This window comes from Narcine bancroftii, chromosome 7, assembly GCF_036971445.1.
Source record: "Narcine bancroftii isolate sNarBan1 chromosome 7, sNarBan1.hap1, whole genome shotgun sequence".
In the NCBI taxonomy this organism is placed as follows: domain Eukaryota; kingdom Metazoa; phylum Chordata; class Chondrichthyes; order Torpediniformes; family Narcinidae; genus Narcine; species Narcine bancroftii.
Window position 1 is genome coordinate 50388236 of NC_091475.1, and position 23466 is coordinate 50411701.

The window sequence follows — 23466 nt, forward strand, 5'->3', positions numbered from 1 at the left end:
TCTGAGGGGAGTTAATGGGAATGTGAAGAGGATTGGTTATAGGGTAATGGGGTTGCTCTGTGAACTGTCACAGATTCTTAAGTTAAAAATAGCCTCCTCTATGTTGTGAAGAGATATAGAAATAACCTAATGGTGAAAATCCACAGACTTCAACTGACTGCCCAAAATGAAAAGACTGCATCACATTTCCCCAAACAGCTTTTTGATTTCCTTAGATTAAAAATAACATTGGAAGTGTTATTCTGCAGTTATTTTCCTCCATATTCACTGGCCTGATCATTCACATTCCATTATGTTGCATTTTAACTCACAGCCAGCAATAAATGAAAGCATCCAGTCAACGTGTTACTACTGAACCTAGTAGAAATTTAACTCATTAACCCTAAAATTTCTCCAGGAGCAGATTTTCCATCAACTTTATGTGCGACAAATTCATAAACCTGTTGTTTGAAAGCAGAAAGCTCAAAACTGCCACTTGAAACTTGTGTTGCACAAGCTCACTTCAAAGGCAACTTATTCTCGTGGAGCAGTAGCTTTCAACATTTTCACCAATAATTATCTGGACTCAATTCAAAGTTAAATTGACTGCAACTCAAAAACCAATGGGCTGAATGTGGTGCCAAGAACATTTACTTGCTCCAACTGTACATGAAGAAGAGATAAGAACAAACACAGTTAACTTTTTTCTCAGTAATTGGCATGAATTTTATCAACTCTGTTAATCAAAAATGGGTCAAGGACAGCTCTGATCCTACATTATTTTTAAACATCCACTGCTAAGAACTGATGAAATTCACTTGTTACTTTACCTCTTGCCTACTGATACTCAAGCAAAAGTTAATGGAAGTGGGTGTGAATGTGTTGGTTTTGTGTTCACTTTGGACGATAAAAGTGGGAGTGGTAATCTTTGTGGAAAGGATTCTGGTCTAACAACATTCAGCATTCCAACCTTCCTTAAAATCTAGGTGAAATCTTCCACGTGCAAAGATCGGCAGTCCTCCATCTGATTGGCGAAGCACTGAACATCGCTCCCACTTGATATTTTACATATTTTGTGGTGGTAACGGCTAGGTTTACAGTCTTTGTCAGTCAATCCCTGTACCTGGCAGCACTATCAGTCCTCGATTCGAGTCTGGGATCAGTACTGATGGGTGAATTGTAAACAAGAAAGGCATTTTATTGAATTATATACATTCTTTGGGTATTTTCTGGAAAAGAAAACTTTGCTTTGCCCTTTTAATAAAATTTAAAAGGTATCAAATCAAGGAACAGATTTATATAAAACCCATTTCATATTCTCAAAGTTCCAAATCAGTATTGCTATCAAACCAAAACTTGATAGCTTGCATAGAAAAGTACATTAAGGACTTTTAAAATCTTGATAAAAGGTAATCAAGATTTAAAAAATAAACACCTACAGTCTGTCACAACACTGGCAATGAGGAGGGAAAAATTAAGTTCATTAGCATAATAATTACGAGTTGTACAAGTGAAGGACTACATAGCAAAGTTTTATTATAGCACTGAGAATAAATGATCCATTTTCTAATGTCACCCTTGGTCCAGTGTCCATCAAATCTGAAGAATTTTAAGTATGTAATTGTCAATAGGCTCCATGAACAAAACACCGTTGTGTACAAAAGCTGGAGGACTGAACAAATTCAATTTCTTAAAATGTTATCTCCGGTTTGACTGCATTCACGTTGAAAATGGAATTTTTTGAAATGCTCTCAAAAAGGAGTCCTGATGTTTCTTTAAAACTACTTAATATTTACATTAGAAATTTATTGATCACCATCCAGAATCATATTCAGCAAAAGAATCACCTTTCAAAAATATTATTAAATATTAATCAGCAATCTTTTCAAAATGCCGTGTGAATTCTGCACGTTACTGACCACAATATTCTTTTCCATTGAAACTTCTCCCCCTTTCCCTTAAATTTGAAGATAAACCCAGAGCACCAAACAGCCAATCTGATATGCAGTCACTGTTTTAAGTATTTCAAAGGTCGGTTTTAATCCTTGGGAAAATTCCATGTGTGATTAGATGATTTTCTTTGAGGTACCTGTTCAGGGAAAAATATGCAAGGGGCCATGATGAGATCCTCTATTCCTCAAAATAATATAATGGGATCTTCTGCAGGACCTCCATCTGCGATCTCATCTGAAAGATGTAGCTCCAAATATGCAGCTTTTATTGTAATACTCTGGAGCCTATACATTGTACAGTTTGGATTTTTACATTGTCCTTCACGTTAAGGACATCCCATTCAGTAAATGCCCGTGGTTGGTGCTCAAGTATGAATCAGAGACTGAAGGTCTTTAGACTGAATTTTTTGTTAACTGACAGCCTGTGTTTGGACTATTCCCCGAATATCTTTCAAAACTCTTGTTGGATGCCTTAATCTTCCAATAAAAAGAGTATCAATAATAAAAAGCTTCTCATACCTGGCATAATCCTTTATGATATTAATAATTTTCGCTGTACCTTCCCCACAGGCTCACCATTCTTCTTAAAAAAAAGCATCCATAGTTGGACAAAATGTTTTAATTACACTGATCAACAAAGAATTTTCTTCCTGAACACAGGTGTATTTTATGGATTTTGTGCTGCTGATCAAGAAAACCACCTTAAAATTTTCTTATCATGTATCTTTTTTAAAATTACCTATTTTTGTCATATTTTAAGTCTACCAAGCATATAAAACCATGAAGTGCTACACATCATTGAAAATTTATTTTCTTCATTCGCCCTTGGACTTTCCTGTTGATTTTGGTGCAGTCAGTGATGTACATGGTGAAAGGTTTCACCAGGGCATTGTAACTTTGGAAAAGTGGTATCAGAGCAACTGAAATCCATCAATGCTGGCTGCCTATTGGTGGACCCTGACACGAGAGGCATCAGATGCTGAGAACAAACAAAAATCGGTGGCAAAACATTTTTAGGTCAGTTGAACTATCTCAATGTGTCAGCATCATTATGCGACTAAACATGATAAATTCAACAAAAGTTCATTTAATTTTTCTCCAACTTCCTACATGGGATAGCAAATCTGAAATTATCTTTGTGTTCAGCTTGAAGTTGTTTATCATATCCCCCATTTTATTTCAGGAAGCAAACCTTATGAAAAAAGTTACATGGTTAATTAAAATTTCTTTCAAAATTAAAAAAAAACTCAGCACAGGAAGTTAATAATTTGTAATAATAGAGGCAATACTTGAAACAAAAAACCCACAAATTTATACTGTAACTACATGACTAATGTTGACGATAACACCTCATTTACATATGAACTTTCTTTCCATACCAAGCAAGTCTTGCAAAACTTTTAGGAAGCTTCTTGGAAGGTTCTGAAACCTGAGTGATGCAATGCAAAGATCTATTGTCTTTGTAGATGCCGTTGGAACATAGAGCAGGTAGAAGGACTTAATTAATGCACAATTCAGCCACAGTTGAAAACCAGGCATTTCAATTGGACTTTAAGTGAGAAAGAGTTTATTTAAACCAGTCATTCTCAACTGAATGAGAAAGAGTTTATTTAAACCAGCCATTCTCAACAGAGGCCCTACAGTCTCCCTTGGAGCCATAGCACATTTAAGTAAAAGCCTTGTTTTCTTTTCACCTCATGTAACATACATACATTTTATGTGTTTCATGTAGTCGATAGGAAAAATGTACAGAAAAAAAACTCAATTGCTTCACAGCAAAGGCAGCCCATAGCCAAAGAAATGTTGAGAAAAGCTGTCCAGGCTACGTGGCTGAATGGCAAACTTGGATTGTTCAAAGTTCGGATTCATTGACATCACATGCAACCCTGCAGGCAAGGCAAAATTTCTACTTAACAATATTGCAAAAATTTGTTCTCAAGAAAAGATATGTATACAAAAAGATAAATATAAGCAAGAAGAAAGTTCAAACTGTGTAATACTGAAAATAAATATTCAATAATAATAATGTGCAAAAGTAAGAGTCCTTAAATGAGTCCCTGATTGAGTTTGTGGTTAAGGAGTCTGATGGTGGAGGGGTAACAGCTGTTCCTGAACCTGCTGGTGCGAATCTTGCGGCAGTTAGACCTCTTTCTTGATGATGGCAGCAACAAGAACAGAGTGTGTTCAGGGTGATGTGGATCCTTGATGATTACTACTGCTCTCCGATGGCAGAGTTCCATATAGATTTTCTTAATGGTGGGGAGGGTTTTGCCTGTGATGTACTGGGCTGTGCCCACTACCTTTTCCAGGGCTTTCTGCACAGAGTAATTGGCACCCTCATACCAGGTCATGATCCAGCCAGTCAGCATTGAACCAATTTATAGGTTTTGCTCCCTCATAATTGGAAGCTATCTTGCACACAACATTTTTTAGAAATGATAGGCAAAGGTAATTTTACCCATTGTAAGCATGTGGTAGAAGAATCAGAAAATCAATGGTTGGCAATCAATTTTGATGCTGAACAACAGTCATGAGGATGTTTGATATAGAGAAGCATAGAAAGTAATCTAGCCATATGTCTGATGACAGAAACAATTGGTTTCAGGTCAATGTCCTTTAATCATTGGAAAATATCAGAAGTTAATCGCTTTTTAATCAAGTACAGAGAAAAATTGTTGGGAAGTGGAGGGAGAGTAGTGAAGAACAAAGTTCTGAGGTGGATGCAAGAAATTCCATGGTGCTATTTTTGAAGATGAACAAGGTAGTTAATCTCATTATCCTTACTAATATTTATCCTTCAATTAATATCACAAGAACAAGATGTGGTCATTGTTTGATTGCTGTGAGAACTGGGATGCACAAAATAGCCACATTTTCTACATTTAGACTAAATCTATTTCACTTTGGCATTTTGGTATGTCATGGAGTAGTGGAAACCACCACCTTTCTTTCACTTTAGCATGTAAATTGCAGCTGTCATGAGTTTGCCCATTTCATCATTCTTTCTGTATTAATGCTGATTAATGTCCTGTTTGCAGTTTTGTGTCGGAAGAACATTTAAATCCAGTTCGATAAACACCATTCATCCCTGGTGAATATTTTCATCCAAAGCAAACATTAACCCAACACTCTGTACCAGCTTTATATCCAATCTCCCACTGTCTCTTATTCAAACAAACCAGTGTACTCCTGCTGTTATTATCTGGGTTCCTTAGCTTCAAACAAACAAGGCATATTATTTTGTTATTTGAAAAAAGGCATAATCATAAGATTTGATTCCCATTACATTGTAAAGGTTGCCACCTGCTGGCAGATCCACATAAACTTATAGCGAAGCAATAACTGAACTACTTGAGGGCTGTTTACATTGTGCATCATGTCAAAAGTTATTTACAGAGTTGAAGTCAGCGAAAACATTTTGTCCTGGATTTTTCTGAGTGAAACATGTTTCCCTTATTCCCCATTTCTCCAACCAGGATAGCCCTTATTCCCAATTTGTCTAACCTCGGTGTTTAGAGCACTGGTCTTGTAAATTAGAGGTCGCCAGTTCATTCCACATTGGGGCCTCATTTCTGTGAGGAGAGCTTGACAAAGTGGCGACTCTCTGTCTTCCTTACAATTGACAAAGTTAGAGAATTTTAAATTTACATTCAAAATGTAGTATAACATGACAACAATGGAACCTTTACCTTTACATATCTTTCCACATTCAGAAGGACAGGTTGATTGAGACAGGACAGTCACAGAGCTGATCAACGAAGCCTTGATGAATTAACATGAAAAGGTGGGGGGGGGGGGCAGGGAGCTGAATAACAATCACCCACTCAGCGCTTCTGGAAGCCTATACTAGCTGGCATGGGTTTGACCGCATCATTGTAAATTCTCAAACCTATCAGAAACATTGTAAGTGAAACACATGTACCTAATGATTAAAAAGACAAGGAAATTACACAAATAATTAGAAAAAAATAATTTCCTTAATTTTTCTTCTCCATAGCACTGCAATTACAATTCTTATGAATGTTTTGATGGAGCTAGTTGTAACAGAACACATTACAAGAGTAGACTTATCAATAAAAATGCAGGGGGAAACCAAGCAAACTCAAACTCTGCTGCTGGAAGGAATGGCACATCTATCATGAAGTACAATTCAGAAAATTGCCTGCAATAGGTTTTGGTATTCTGCATTTAGAACATAAGAACTAGGAGCAGGAGTTGGCCGTACAGCCCATTAAGCCTGTTCCGCCATTCAATAACATCACAGCGGAAAATTTTATTCATCATTTGTATCAATAAAAAGTATAAATTCAATAATACAGTAACTTAATAAGTCATTCAAAATTATACATTTTTGTTATTTTACTCCCCAACCCCCAAAAGAAAAAAAAAGAAAAGAAAAAAGAACACCTTTTTCTACATATATTATTAACATATATAATATTGACTTTTTTATAATTTCTAACTGAAAGGGGTGGGCAAGGTTGAAGATGTGGATGGAGTTTTATTCATAAAATCCATATATGGTTCCCACATTTTAGAAACGTTTTCAGTTAAATTCCTTCAACTATATGTAATTTTTTCTAAAGGTATACAATTGCTGATCTGATCATTGACTCAACTCCACCTACCTACCTTTTCCCATATCCCTTAATTCCTTTTTTATGTAAAAATCTATCTAACTGAACCTTAAATATGTTTAATGAAATAGCCTCAACTACTTCCCTGGGTAAAGAATTCCAGATTCACTACTCTCTGGGGAGAAATAGATTTTCCTCATCTCCATCTTAAATCTACTACCCTGAATCTTGAGGCCTTGTCCCCTAGTTCTGGTCTCACTTACCAGTGAAAACAATTTTCCTGCCTCCATCTTATCTACCCCTTTCATAATTTTATGTTTCTGCAAGGTTTCCTCTCATTCTTCTGAATTTAAGTGCAAGAAATCTAGTCTCACTGACCATGTGAAGTGCAAGCTGCATTATATGGAAATGAGGGTAAACCCAGACCAAATGTACTCCGGGTGGAAATCAGCCAGGGACACAGTGAAGAAGAGTTAGCTAACTGTGAATTGTCACAGGCTGTCCGTCTATCTTTCATGCCAAATTCACGTTTGATTTGCTAGAGATTTCAGAAAGGTCTGGTATCTGCAACATTAACTGTTTATTAAAAATGCCATCAAAAGTGTTATAAAAGAATAATCTTTGATTAGATATTTTCAGTCTCTCCCTGCTGCAGTTGGAGGTTCCCACCTGCTTCAAAAAGGCATCAATCAAATCAGTGCCCAAAAACAGCAGGGTGAGGTGCCTTATTGACCATCAGCCAGTCACCCTCACATCTACTGTAATGAAATGGTCATGCCAGAATTAACTCCTAACTAAGCAAAGACCTGGGCCCACTGCAATTTGCCTATTGACACAATTGTTCCACAGCAGATGTAATCTCACAGACTCTCCACTCAGCCCTGGATCACATGGATTACAGCAATACCTGCAGGATATCAGGTTGCTTTTAATCAATCAATTATAGCTCAGCTTTCAACAGCATCAACCTTGTTAACAAGGTTCAAAGCCGGGTCTCTGTACTTCCCTCTGCAATTGGATCCTTGTCTTCCTCATCAGAAGACCAGTCAGTGCGGATTCATAACAACTTCTCCTCACTGACAATCAACACAGGCACACATCTAGGATTTGTCTTCAACATGCTGCTCTGTTCTCTCTACATCCACAATTCAAATACCATCTACAAATTTGCCAATCATGCCATGGCTGAGGGCAGAATCATAGACGGCAATGAGGAAGTGTACAGGAGTAAGATAGATCAACTAGTTGAGTGATGTCATAATAACAATCCTGCACTCAACCTTGGTAAAAGTAAGGAAGTGATTGTGGATTTCAAGAAGAGGAAGCCGAGAACACATACCAGTTCTGATCAAGGGGTCAGCAGTGGACAGGGTAAGACACTCAGATTCCTGAGTGTCAACATCTCTGAAGACCTATCCTGGGAGCATCATGTCCATGCTATCATGAAGAAGGCACACCAGTGGCTGTATTTTGTTATGAATTTGAGGAGATTTGGTATGTCACCAAAGACTCTTGCAAAATTCTGCAGGCGTACCATGAAGAGCATTCTGACTGGCTGCATCACTTATCTTTTTTTACACTGAAAAGCATCGTTATTGCCATATACACGACTCATCTCTGTAATCCGGCTTGTTTGTTCACACAGAAGACCAGAGTCCTTTTACACAGCAAGCTGGCTTCCCAAAGCAAAAGAGGTGGGATGTGTAGTACAGCCCCGCTTCGCCCCTGACACTACCTACCTTGATGGATAAAAGCCGGGTAAATTGAGACCGTCCAATTTGTCTTTGATGCATTCACACAGGTGGGTGAAGCATTCAAAAGGTGGATAATATCCAACTTGAATCCTCTATGTCAGGGGTGTCAAACTCAAATTCACAGAGGGCCAAAATTAAAAACTTGGACTAAGTCGTGGGCCAAACTAAATATTTATTGAAAATTTTCAACAACATCTGCATGTTTTCTCTTCTTTCAACATATGTAATGTTAAACTTTTTCTTATTAAAATTAATGTTTAATAATAGTTTTGGTTAAATTCTTTCCAGAAGCATTAACAAATGAGAAATAAAATATTCAATAAATAATATTTCTCTATAGCCTTTAGACAATAGACAATAGACAATAGGAGCTGGAGTAGGCCCTTTGGCCTGTCGAGCCAGCACCGCCATTTTACAGATCATGGCTGATCACTACCATCAGTACCCCTTTCCAGCCTTATCCCCATAACCCTTAACTCCTTTGTCCAATAGAGTCTTATCTAACTCTCTTTTGAACATAATCAGCGAATCTGCCTCCACCACCCTCTGTGGCAGAGCATTCCCAAGATTCACACTTCTCTGGGTAAAAAAATGTTTTCTCATCTCCGTCCTAAAGGGCCTACCCTGTATTCTTAAACTATGCCCTCTAGTCCTCGTCTCCCCCATCATTGGGAACAAGTAATCCGACTTCACCCTGTCTATCCCCCTGATAATTTTGTATACCTCAATCATGTCCCCCCTCATCCTTCTAAACTCCATCGGATACAAGTCCAGTTTTTCTAGCCTTTCAGCATATGTCAACCCCGCCATCCCTGGAACTAACCTTGTAAATCTGCGCTGCACACCCTCTATAGCTAGTATGTCCTTCCTCAAAATTGGAGACCAAAACTGGATGCAATACTCCAGGTGGGGTCTCACCAGGGACCTGTACAACTGCAGAAGGGCCTCTCTGTTCCTATACTCCAATCCCCTCTTTATGAAAGCCAACATGCCATTTGCCTTCTTCACAGCTTTCTGAACCTGCATGTTAGCCTTCAGTGACCGGTGAACAAGTACACCCAGATCCATTTGCACCTCCCCACTCCCTAGCTTGTCTCCATTTAAATAATACTCAGCTTTCCTATTATTGCCCCCAAAATGGATAACCTCACATTTGCTCACATTGAACGTCATCTTCCATTCAGCAGCCCACGCCCCCAACCTGTCCAAGTCCCTCTGCATTTTCCTGACATCCTCCTCACACCCCACACCGCCAGCCAGTTTAGTGTCTTCTGCAAATTTGCTCATGTTATTAATAATCCCCTCATCCAAATCATTTACATAAATTACAAACAACTAAGGACCCAATACCGATCCCTGTGGCACTCCACTCGTCACATCCTGCCATCCTGAAAAAGACCCGCTTACTCCAACCCTTTGTTTCCTATTTCTTAACCAATTTCCTATCTATGTCAGCACCTTACCTCCAATACCATGCTCCCTGATCTTGCCCACTAGCCTCCCGTGCGGTACCTTATCAAAGGCCTTCTGGAAGTCCAAATACACCACATCCACTGGCACTCCCAAGTCCACCCTCTTTGTCACATCCTCGAAAAATTCCAGAAGGTTAGTCAAGCATGACTTACCCTTAAGGAATCCATGCTGACTAGCCCTTATACTATTATTTCTGCCTAAGTGTTCTGCTATTACTCCTTTTATGATAGATTCCAATATCTTCCCCACCACTGACGTGAGGCTGACCGGTCTATAATTTCCCGTTTTCTCCCTCCCTCCCTTCTTAAAAATCGGCACCACATCAGCCACTCTCCAATCCTCAGGGACCTCCCCCGAATCTACAAAACTTTGGAAAATGTCGACCAGTGCCTCCACAATTTCCATAGCAACTTCTTTAAGCACCCTGGGATGCAGCCCATCAGGCCCTGGGGATTTATCAGCTCTCAGTCCCAACAATTTACTCACAACCTCCTGCTTCTGGATCTGGATATCCATTAGATCCCCTACTTCCCCAGGAAAGTTCCCCAAGTCTCTTGATACCGCATGATCACTACCCCCTAACTGACCATAACCTATATCCTCCTTGGTGAAGACAGTTGCAAAGTATTTGTTAAATTCCTCAGCCATCTCCTTGTTTCCGGTAATAATTCCACCCTTTTCCATTCTTAATGGACCAATTTTGGACCGAACCAATTTCTTCCTCTTCACATATTTAAAAAAGCTTTTGCTATCCTCCATTATATTATTTGCTAATTTCCTCTCGTACTTCATTTTCCCCTCTCTTATGACTTTCTTAGTTACCTTAAGCTCCTTTTAAATGTTTTTTTTTCACAAGCCAACAAGTCAAAAAAATAACAACTTGCTTCAATGACAAACAGGTTTGTCTTTTAAAATGATGAACATAGAGTTTTCCTCCCACCTGTCTTGAAAGGTCCTGTTTTCTGTCTTTTGTTTGGCCATTTTTCGTAAGGGGTTTATTACATGTGAGTTGGGCGACAGGTCGCAGATGCTAATGTAAGTAAAGAGAGGAGGTTGGGGCGATTAGCGGGCTGACGGGCCAGCGGCAACGCATTTGCAAAGCATTCTGGGATTTGTAGTATTAGCTGTGCATGCACTATACTGGCACGGCGGCCAGCTCTAATACATATTTGATATGATCTTGCGGGCCAAATATAATTATATCACGGGCCAAATTTGCCCCGCGGGCCTGAGTTTGACATGTGTGATCTATGTAAAAGAGGAAATTGTCTGCTATAGAGGTGCCATCGCACAGGGCAGGAACAGGCTACAAAGGGTGGTAAACTTGCGCAGTGCCATCGTGGCATTAGTCTTCACTTCATTAAGGATATCTTTAAAAGGTGGTGGACAGCTTCTATCATCAAGGACCCTCACTACCCAGGCCATGCCCTTTTCTCACTGCTTCCATCAAGAAAAAGGTACAGGAGCTTGAAGAAACACACACAATGTTACCAAAACAGTTTCTTCTCTTCTCCTATCAGATTTCTGAACAGGAAATGAACTTATAGACATTATCTTACTTTATTTTCTATTTTTGCACAGTTTTTTTTTAAATCTTGCATTTATGAAGTTATAATTTATAGTAATTTTGCACCTTGTTTTGCAAAACAACAAATTTCATGACACGTTCACGACAATAAACTTGTTTTTGATTAATGATAGGGCAATTGTTAATTATTGCCAATCACCCTCTTGCCCACAAAATAAATACCATTCCTTGAGGTCTTGTATTATTTCAGATGATTTCAAAAACAGAATTCAAAAACATATTTCACTTTCCACTTCTTGTTCCAGATCCAAACTGTCATTGAGTTCACCTACAATAATACATTTCCCTTCTCAATCCTTGTGCAGTTTACTATTTAATACATAAAGTTCATTAAGGAAATGCACTGTTGCATTATTATTATTATTATTATTATTTTATTTTCCTTGCTCCATTGCTATTGTGCTTGTTTGGCATTTCTGTGGCCAAATGCTTTTAAAATTTAAGTGAGCTTGAATGTGTTGAATAAGCCACATTGGATGCCAAACATAAACAAATAATGGCTTCAATGGTAACTGACTTGCAAAAGATTCAATTGCTGACGATGAAGTCTCAGAATGGCATGACATAGAATCTGCACATTTATGGTCAAAGTCCAAGCTCAAGGACTTGAACGAGTACAAGGATACATCAGTGTGGTTCACTGTCAGAGTTACCAATTTTTAGATTAATGCAGTACTCCTGACCGATCAGAAGATTTACCTTCGTCAAACAGAATAGGACCCTTTTATTCCCACTCTCTGTTTTTTGCCAATCAGCCAATGTTCTACCCATTCTAGTATTTTTCCTGTAATTCCATGGGCTCTCATCTTGTTAAGCAGCCTCATTTGCAGTACCTTGTCAAAGGCCTTTCAAAAATCCAAATATACAACATTCACTGCACTTCCTTGACGCAGCCTGCTTGTGGTTTTCTCAATAAATTGCAGTAGGTTTGTCAGGCAAGTTTTTCCCTTATGGAAACCATGCTGACTTTGGTCTATCTTGTCATGTACCTCCAGGTGCTCTATAACCTCATCCTTGACAATGGACTCCTACAACTTCCCAACCACTGATATTCAGCTACCAGGACTATATTTTATTTTCTGCTCCTTCCCTCCCTTTTTCAATAGTGAGGTGACCATTGCAATTTCCTGTCTTCTGGGATCACCCCTTTTCCTATAACCTAATCAAGGGCCCATCAATTTCAACTTTAATATACTCATTGATTTGGCCTCCTTCATCTGTGGCAACAAATTCCAGATTCACAATCCTGTGGGTGAAGAAATTTCTCATTTCTCTTCGAAATGGATGTCCTTTTATTCTGAGGTTCTACCCTCTGGTCCTGATCTCTCCCACTATTGGAAGCATGTTCTCCATCTAGCCCTTGTGGACAAATGAGATCATTCTAAACTCCAATGAGTACAGCCTCAGATTCATCAAACAAACACTCATCATATGTTAACCCTCTCATCCCTGGGATCAAGTTCTTGTCAACCTCCTCTGGGTTCTTTCCAATGCCAGCACATCCTTCCATAGAAATGGGACCCAAAATTGCTCACAGTAATCCAAATGTGTTTTGACTAACACCTTGTAAAACTTCTGTATCACATCTTTGCTTTTATATTCTTGTCCTTTCAAAATGAATGTTAATATAGCATTTCCATTCCTTACTACTGACTCAACCTGCAAATTGACCTTCAGGACTTGATGTTAAGGTTGGAATATCTGGGCAATAAATCAATAGAATTAGTTGGTCAGATCCTAATATTGTGCATTGTCATACAAGAAAATTAAAAGTGCTGTTCAAGGAACTTGTAAATTGAAGATTAACATCTGCATGGGACTTTAAAATAGTGAGAGTAACACAAAACTGAGTTATTATTAAATGGCAGGATAGGAAATTTGAAATGGTTAACTATGTTCTTCCTTCCATTAATTATATCTGAGTAAATCTCACATTTTGTTTGTATTTCAAAGGTTCAACATCCACAATATTTCATGTTTGCATTGATTCTTTAGCTTTCATGGTACAAATGAGGTTTCAGTGACCAGTGAAACTTTCAATAAGAAAGTGAAACTTGCAATTAAATACAGGTATAAGCTTTCATTACGACAGGATAGTCCACATCTTTTTGGAAATGTTGTCATGCAGGAATTGTAGAATTTGCACATAGCAATTCATGGAAATATAAATAACCACCAGATAATTTGGAGAAATGATAAATATCGGTCAGGATGCCAAGGAGAATGATACTGCTTGCATACCAACTTGAAGAGATAAAGAGGGGTTTCACAGCTCTCCATCCGTCCACCACTGAAAACCAGACTAAAATTTGTGCTACAATTTAAAAAAAATGCTAAAAACACTCATCAAGTCAGGCATTATCTGAGGAAAGAGAAATGGTTGATATTTTGGTTCTATTGTCCTTCATCCGAACTGGGAAAGAGGGAGAGCAAATTAGTTTCCAGTAGTTGGAAAGGTGTGGGAGTACCATAATAGGTCGAACAGGTGGTGTTCCACCCCACTCCCAATCAGGCACCTCATCAAGGGTCTGCACTTCCCATGATATTCACACGCCGAACATCAGATTCCAAAATCAGGCACTCTTTTCCAAGGTTTCCCTTGGGAAGAGATCATTAAGCCGACAGAAATAAAGATTCAAGGATGCATTCAAAACTATTATTGAGTCACATTGATACCCAATTTTTTTTTTAAAATTTGAACTTTAGTTTTTCAAATTCTAATTTTTATGAAGTGTTGATATAAAATTATCAATTTATATAATTTTAAAAAATATATATTTAAATTATAAATTTAGGCAATACTCATGGTAACAGGCCCTTTTGGCCCATGAGTCAGTAACACCCAATTAACATGATGGGAGGAAACCGTAGCCCCTGGGGAAAACCCACACAGACACGGGGAGAATGTGCAAACTCCTTAAAGAGAGCGTGGGATTCAAGCTGCTGTCCCATTCGCTGGTCCTGAAATGGCACTGCGCTAACTGCTACGCCAACTGTGCCACTTGTTTATAAAATAAGTCGGAATAACAGTGGTTATTTAATTGACGAAGCAGAACATTTTTTGCTAGCGAAGAATAAAAAATGTAATTAATTATTGGGAATGATAGAAGATGATGCCAAAAAAAAGGATATAGCTGGGGGAATAAAGGACACATTCCCATGAAATTAAACAGGAAAGTCTGCAGATGTTAAGATTGCAGTGCAACACACAAAGGTGCTGGAAAAACTAGGTAGGTCATGCAGCAGCTATAGAAAGTGAAAGGTGACCAACATTTCGGGCCTGAGGCCTTCATCAAGGTATGAGGAAAAAGCAATCTCAACTCGACTCATTTTTTTTTAACGAAGAAAAGTTCAGTAATGCTAAAGTTTGCCTTGTTTCTATTTGCATTGGTGCCAATAATCATTTATCTTCTTAAGGAAAGTTCCCTGTTTGATGAGTTTGAGCACACAGTCACCGTTGGACATTAATATCCCAGAACATATCATTGCATCCTGTACCAAAACGCAGCTCAAATTCAATTGCTTCACAAATTCAACTTCAATGACAGTACAACCCTATTTGGAGAAACTGTCAATAGCAACCACCAAATCACTTACTTATAACTGTGTTTCTACTACAACAAGGAACAAGGGAAAGCTTTTTAAAGCACTAAAATAAAGTGTAATTCTTACCGAAAAAACGTTGTCCACCGCCGATCACCGACACTTGCCCGCCGGGAAGCTCGTGCCGGGAGCTCGAGCGTCCCGCTCTCCACCCCCCTACCCCGAGGTCCGTCGCGCTGCTGCCGGCGCCGGGGGCCCGAGGTCCGCGGTGAGTTCGGCTCCGGAAAGAAAAAATCGGATAAAGGAGGATTTCAGATATCCTTCTTTATCCAAATTTCGGAGCCGAACTGAGGAGTTCGGATAATAGGAGTTGTGTTAAAGCAAATTTACAAACAACCATATCCTCAACATTATCTTGTTTTCTTTTTACTGCATGTTTGGCTAGACAAGCATTCGCATATCAAATGTCATAAAACAGTTTGGTGTGTTAAATATTTGGCATTTTTCAAGGAAGAAATCAAGCTAATTACCTGTTTCTCTCAAACACATACATGGAAGGCAGAATAGAAAGATCCTACAAGATGCTGTGAACAAGATAGAGGTGTCCCCTTTGCCCCCTTGCTATTTGATCTAGCTTTAGAACCTCTAGCAATAGAGACTCTCATGAGGTTCAAGGGACTGTCAGACAGAATAACTCCGTTTCTTTGTATGCAGATTACTTATTATTTTATATTTCAGGCCCCTAAAGATCTATTCCAGTTGTTATCTGTGTTTTCTCATTTCAGTTCTTTCCCTGGATATAAATTAAACCTTCATAAAAGTTAACTTTTTCCGATTAATGTGCGGGTCCCAATCTACACTCAAGTTCCATTAAAGATTGTAAGAGATAATTTAAAGATTTATAGAAACTAGATTTTTCTCCTCTATTCAAGTACTTGATATTGTCTTTTCTATGGTCTCCTTTATCATTATCTTTAATAAGTTGTATTAATCAGTTAATATGTTTTATATTTATTTCCAGCAATTCCAGATTTCATTCCGAAATCTTTTTTAATAATATTGACTCACAAGTTTCTTCCTTTATTTGGATTAGTAAATTTCATTTACAAAAATTGAAAAAAAGATGGAGGTATGGCCTTATCTAATTTTAGATTTTATTATTGGGCTGTTAATATTCACCATCTAACTTTTTGGATTTTTTATTCTGATAAATTGGATCATCCATTATGGACATATTTAGAATTGAGATCTATACAGCAGTGTTCAGTAGCCTCTTTATTGGGTACCTCTTTTCCATTTACCTTTTCCAAGATCAAATAGGAATATCCAATACTCAAACATATATTGTGAATCTGGTTCCAATTTAGGATTTTTAAAAATTTTAAAACTTTGGTTTATCATGCTAACTCTCATTATTACTTTTTTCCACCATCAATAATTGATTGATCAATCTTTCTCAAAATGGAAAATCAAAAGTATTGTTTCTTTTGCAAATTTACTTAAGGAAGGCTGTTTAATGTCTTTTGAACAGCTTGCAAGTAAATATGAATTGAACTAACAATAACATTAATGGCAACAAGTTAATAAAGACACTCATACTTGTTATAAGAAAAATATAATTATATGCACAGAAAAGAATAGGATAATACATTTACATTACGGTTTAAACGTTAAAAGGTAATGAGAGAAACTTTCCATCTGGTGGTTGTAACATAGACCAGTGATATATCTGCCGATGCAGGTGGAATTCTTCCAGAATCTTGCTGAATTTGTGCAGCACTGGAGGTCATTTTGACCCATCCTTCCATGAGAGCAACTCTGGTTTCACCCACCAACCCCATCACTGTAGCTTTGCAATTTTTTTTCCCCCGATATAATTCAGTTTCATCTTGAAGGACACAATGGAACATGCCTCCACTACATGTGGCACATTGTTTTCTAAATTCGAATCAAATACTGCGTTATGAAGTTTCTCTTTTGTTACGGATTTGTGCTAATACTAATCTTTAGATATATATTTCTTAGTAAGGGATTTTGTGGCTTTGGAAACAGGGAAAGACAAACACACACAATGACACTCTCAGAGAATCCTCTGAGATAGCAGCTGGTAGATATCGGAGACTGTCTGCAAATTCATTGTCCAGTAAAAGCTGTATAAATATGCCATGGAATCAAAAGAATGGTTCATTGAAAACTAAAGTCACTTGTGTACACAAAAAGGACTGTGACCACCTGTTTGATTACTCATGTTTATAGAATTGAAACTTCAAACAAAACAGCCACTTGGTTCTGGGCCTACATATACAGAGATGAGGTCATATGCTTTTAGCATATAGATGTGAAATAACTTTAAAGTAACTTCAAAGAAATACCAATGAGGTCGTGCCATGTGATGAGACATTTTCAGAGAACATATTACTGTAACAGAGACATTTTGAAACAAGAAGAAGGTGATTGACCATCCTGTATGTCACACAGGATTGAAATGCAGTAGCCTCCAGTCAGAGAAGTACTGTTCTCTTTGTCAAGGGAGGAACACAGAATTGCAGTGGCTTGGAAAAGGATGGCCACTTTGCTACTTCTCTCAGTTAAGAGAGAGAGAGCAGTGCTGCCTTGGCATTTTAAACAACCACTTGTAACCGACCAAATTCCGGGTAAAAGAAAGCAAGATCATTCTTGTTTCTGGATCATAACCATTGTAATGTTTTCTTCATCAGACTCATTCATACCTGAGTTTGTGAAATCATCATGGAAGAAAACTCATGTTCTGAAATCTTCATGCAAGACTGGTAAGTCATTTGTATTGAGAAAGAATTCGCTGAAAATTCTACAAGAATTTTGTGAATTTTGAGAAGTCTGAGGCCTCACACCTACTCCATAATTACTTTTGAGCAACAATTTAAAGAATCTGAGATTCAACATGAAACTGACTGAACTTTTTAAAATTATTCTTTTTTTAATTGTGCCTAAACTACAATGGTTTTGGGGCCTGCCACATACATACATAGTGCATAGTGAGGTTAAGTAAGCATGATATTATTAATAATCATAAACATTATTGTTTGGAAGATACCATTGTCTTGGTAAATTTCTAATTGCTGCTGGTCAGAGCATCTCTCATTGTTCTTACTTCTCTTCCCCTTTAATCTCATACATTTAATCATTCATTCCTCTGTCAGAGGGAAAGACCCCCCACAATTCAAACTATCCAGGCCCTTCATCATTTCATATACTTCCATAAAATCTTGCCACAGTCTTTAACCTCCAACCTCTATCTTTTCTTATATCTGCAGTCCCCATTTCAGGAACTATTCTCATAACTCTTTTCTGGACGATCTCTAATGTTTTCACATGTTCCCTACATCATAATTAAGCAAAATGAAGTTGGATAGTTGTTTTACATAGTTCCACACAACTTTCCTGCTTATAAACTTTATGTCCCTGAAGCCCCAAAATTGCTCATCAGTCTCTCAACCTTCTCTGCCACTTTCAATGATTTGGGCACTAATTTTTCATGTCCGTCTTCTCCTGCACTTATTTTAGAACAGCATTCCTTATTCTATTTTGCCTCTCCTCAGTCTTCCTGTCAAATGCATCACTTCACAATTCCCCATACAAGTACATCTGCCGAGCATATGTCCATTCTACCAGCCTGTTTATATTATAATGCAATCTATCATTATACCCATTCACCATCTGCCAAGTTTTGTGTTCCCACAAATTTAAAAATTACAGCTTGAAACCCCAAATCTAAGTCATTAGTGTAGATTTTAAAAAATGGTCTAACAATGACTCCTATATCATTATCCCTTTTATGCCAAATGCTTTAACTCTGCTGATAAATCTTTATCACCGCATGAACTATATTGTCCTCACCAACTCTATTGATCACCTCATTACATATGCTGTCAAATCTTTAAATCTTCCTCCACCATATCCATGCTGGCATTTCCTTCCAGGAAACAATTAATCCTGGACTTCAAAAGCTGTCCCACTCAAGATAAATGGACTTGTCTAAAATTATCCTTGCATTTGCAACTCTCCAACCTTCTAGCACCAACCCTGTATCCAAAGAACAACACAAGATTGTGACCAGTGCTCCTGTGTTTTTCTTCCACATTTCCCTCAACATCCAAAGTGCACCAAACCTGAGTTTAGACTGGGTTTGTATCAAAGTGATCATTGAGGGATCAAAGGCGGAGAGGGTGAGCAAATTTAACTTATTGGAAGTCACCATCTCGGAGGATCTTTCTTGGCCCAACACACAAATGGCATCATGAAGAAAGCACGTCAGTGCCTCTACTTCCTCGGGAGTTGGCGGTGGTTTCATATAACAACAGAAACTCTGGCAAATTTCTAAAGATGTGTGATGGAAAGCATGCTGACATGCTGCATCATGGTCTGGTATGGAAACACCAATACCCCTGAGGATAAAGCCCTGCAAAAGATAGTAGTCACACCCCAGACATAACAGGTAAAACCCTCCAACCACCGAGAACATCTACATGGAACTCTGCCATTGGCAGCAATCATCAAAGATCCACACCACCCAACACTCGCTGCCATCAGGAAAGAGGTCTAGGTGCCACAAGACTTGCACCACCACACTCAGGAACAGCTGCTACCCCTCCACCATCAGACTGCTCAACAACAAACTCAATCATGGACTTATTTAAGAATTCTTACTTTTGCATTTTATTGATTTTCTTTCTCGCTCTCTGTGTATTGCACAGTTTGTTTACATTTCTTTATTTGTTTATATGCTTTACGTTGAGATTTTTTTTGCATTGCCAATAAGTACTAATTCTGCCTCGCTTGCAGGAAAAAGGAATCTCAGGGCTGTATGTGATTTTATGATCCGTATATTTCAGCGTATAAAACGACCCTTGAAACACCCAAAAAGCACTCAAAATACAGGGGTTGTCTTATACACCAGATACAAAAACAAGACCTAACTATATATATATATATATATATATATATATATATATATTAAAAAAAAAATCGCTCGATGTATATTCGGCATCTCCCCACCACTGGCACCGCTCCCTGACACCTCCCCACCAAGAGGTCCCTGCTCCTGCTTGAGAGCCTGAGGTTCTCGTTCCTGCCCAGAACCAGTGTCCCCCCACCCAAGCTGACACGTAGCCGTTGCTCCTGCACCAAGCACAGGTGACTTCTTCAATGCAGATGGCACTGCACCCTATGTTGAGGATGGAGTCGTTATCGCCGACTCTGGCTGCTGAAAACTTGGATCCAGCACCATTTGGCATATTCCAGCCAGAAGCAAAGGTTTTTTTTTAACTGTTACTGTAATCACTTGCTTGCTTAATTTACAGATTTGCTCCTTGGCGATTGGGGTGTTGTAATAAAGTTTGGGTTGTTTTTGGGAGGCCCAGACACCAGTCTCTGGCATGTTTCTTGCAGAAAATTGGCAAGTCATCTCATATGCCCGATATATGATAAAACCATGAAATTCAGGCTGAAAATGGGGTCCCATCTTATCCGAAGTTCGTCTTATATGCCAAAGTATAGGGTACATACTCTGACAATATATCTAAATCTGAAATTCAAAATCTGAAAGCTGAATATCTTATTCCAATTCATCAGCCTCTTTCATTACAGACAAAATAAACCCAGCCCATCCAATTTATCCCCATAATTAAACTCCAGTCCAGGCAAAATCCCTATGAACTCACTCTGCATTCTCCGCAACATAACCACATCTTTCACATGGTGTGATGATCTGAACTGCATATTTTACTCCAAGAACAGCCTAATTTGTGTTTGTGAAGTTGCAATATAAAGCTCCAATGTTCATATTCTATGCCCTGATCTATGAAGGGATGCATCTTGAAGGCCTTCTTGATTATTGTATGTTCTATAGGGAGGGTTTAATATTTTTTTAAGGAATATGTGGGTTGGCACAACATCGAGGGCTGAAGAACCTGTACTGTGCTGTAGTGTTCTATGACCACCCTGTCTGTTGCTTCAGTACTTTCTGGGAACTATGGACTTAAACCCCAAGGCTCCTCTTCCTAAACACTCTACCATTGACTGTAAATTTCCACCCATATATGACTTATCAAATGCATCACCTTGCACTTCTCGAGATTAAATTCTATCTACCAATAATCTGCCAACTTTCCATTTCATCAATATTCTGCTCCAGCATTAAATAACCTTCCTATCAAGTCTATGTCATATGCAAATTTATGAATCATAACTCGTAGATTCTTATCCACATTGTTCACATGTATCAAAAACAATAATGGAAATCACTGTGGTACACTATAGGTCACAGATTTCCAATCACTACTATCCTCTGCTTTTCACCTCCAAGTCAATTTTGGATCAAATTCGCCAGCTTGCTGTGGACCCTCATATGTCTTAATTTCCTGGACCATTCCACCATGCATGGCCTGTCAAATACCTGACTGAAGCCCAATATCTATCTCTTTTCCTCAAATCTATCTTTTCAGTGACCCCCCCCCCCCTCAAAAAATATATATTAGTGAAACAGGAGTTCCCCTGCACAAAGCCATACTGTCCATCCTTGATCAACCCCTGCCTTTCTACACTTAAATGAATCATATTCCTTAGGATTTTCTCCAATAATTGCCCTACCATATAGCTCATTAGCATGTAGTTCTTCATCAAGGTATGAAGCATTTTATTCAGGCACCTACCTATAACTTGTTCATACCTTGAAGGGCTCAAACCTGAAGCGGTTATGTATCCTTTCTTTGCAATATAAAATACATTGTTTGATCTGCTGAGTTCCTCTGCTTTGTGATTTATTAGCCTGTTGGCACTTGGCTTATCCCTAATGCCCTCCTGAAATATTCTCCTTTCTTCTGGCATTTCAACTATGACTAACAAAGTTGCAAATGTTTCCTTCAGGACCCCAGATAGCTCTTCCTTTCTTCCCTTGAGCAGCCTAGGATTCTCATTCAGGGATTTATCAACTTTTATGCATTTCATAGCATCTCCTCTTTTACATTGATCTGTTCCAGATTAATGCCGAGCCCCTCTCTGAACTCATCATCTTTCATATTTTTCTCCTTAGTGAATATAGATGAGGAGTGTTCACTTTGGACCTTGCCTTCATCATCTGACTCCACACACAGATTATCTGTTTCAATTCTGAAGAAACCATTTTTTTCCCTTTCTCATGATACACTTACAATATGTCTTGGGATTCTCCATGAAGGGAACTGGTAGCATGATGGTCAGGTCTTTAAAAAAAAACCACAATTAATGTATTTCCAATCGAATGCTTTACCAACATAAAAAAGAAAATTCTTCATAATACACTCCCAGCATATTTATCAGCAAATTAAGTCAAGTGACATTCAAAATGACATACAGAATTCCTAATTTCACATGTTTTATTATGTTTGAAGAACATTTACAATCCTTTAAGTCAATGAACCTAAAAACATAAAAATAGAATTTCTTCCAGCTTACAAAAGAAATATATTAGGCAACTTTTGATGTGCGCATTAAAGCCTGGTAATATGTACAAATATGAATATGGCAATAATAAGTACCATTAGGCATATTGTTAGTAGAATGATTCTCTATAGTACTTTGAAAAAGTTTTTTTTATTAGAGGTTTGCTGCTTTCTTTTGTACATATAAACACCTGATTTACATTGTGTGATGGTTGCATGATTACTGATCTGTAACCATTTTTTTGCTGTATTCCACACAGATAATATTTCCCAAACAGTTATAGATGAAGTCCACAGTCTTCTGTAAAAGTACCTTTGTAACAGATATAATAGCTTTATTGAGTGAATCATCCACAAAATAAACTAAAAATGAAATTATATTTTACACCGCCACAATAATAAATATAATTCATTAAAGCCCTTTGGACAGTAAATTGTAGGAGTATAAAATGAAGCCACAAAATTGTTTATCCTTTTGTCTGTTCAATCACATCAATTTTTAATTGAGGTTAATGGAAATATGGCTTCTGAATCATTCCAATGACCTTCATGTGTATATCCATAGAAGAATGCAGTGGAATCATCCCAGTAGTATGTAACATGCCATGAGCTATAAGCACTGAATGTATCTGTAGAAACATATCTGCATCTTAGCTTTCATCATTTTCTTTTTTAATTGAAATGAAGTCATCGCGTTTCACCCAGATTACTTCTGCTGCATTGGTTTCCACCATACCATTAGCTCCTGCTGATGGCTTTTGCTTTGTTGCAAATCCCATGTTCGATGGTGTGTTTTCTGGTGTTTTTAGCATGGATAGTTTGTCATTCTCATTAAGTCTAACTTTTGTGAAGCTGATTGCTTTTAGCTGCTCTTGTAAATCTTTTGACAACGATGAACTTTTCACTGACTGGCAATACTCATCATCATCACTGAGAATATCAGTCTCTTTGACATCCTCCTGTTCTTCATATTTAGCAAGATCAAACTGCTCCTCCACCCAACGATCAGTGTCATGGCAGGTCACCGAAGACTGCAAAGTTGCATTATTTTGACTGCACCCAAACAGGTCGTCTGCATCAATTGTGAATCTGTTCCTGGATAATCTTTTTTTTCCAAGGCTTCTGCAGGGTACTGAAACTTAG

General features: G+C 38.1%; 1 protein-coding gene across 16 annotated transcripts in view; it reads right to left on the minus strand.

The window, feature by feature from the left end:
• Positions 1 to 575: 575 nt before the first annotated feature.
• LOC138738906 (rho guanine nucleotide exchange factor TIAM1-like) overlaps positions 576 to 23466 on the minus strand; it is a 273989-nt gene continuing 251098 nt past the window's right edge. For 8 of the 16 annotated variants that reach the window (XM_069890072.1, XM_069890074.1, XM_069890078.1 and 5 more), the window contains one exon: positions 22211 to 23461. In XM_069890072.1, coding sequence (XP_069746173.1) covers positions 22974 to 23461 — 488 coding nt within the window. In that variant the 3' untranslated portion in view covers positions 22211 to 22973. Of the gene's footprint in view, positions 1145 to 22053; positions 22105 to 22210; positions 23462 to 23466 lie in introns of those variants that run through there. The other 8 variants (XM_069890084.1, XM_069890085.1, XM_069890086.1 and 5 more) reach the window with 5 other exon arrangements.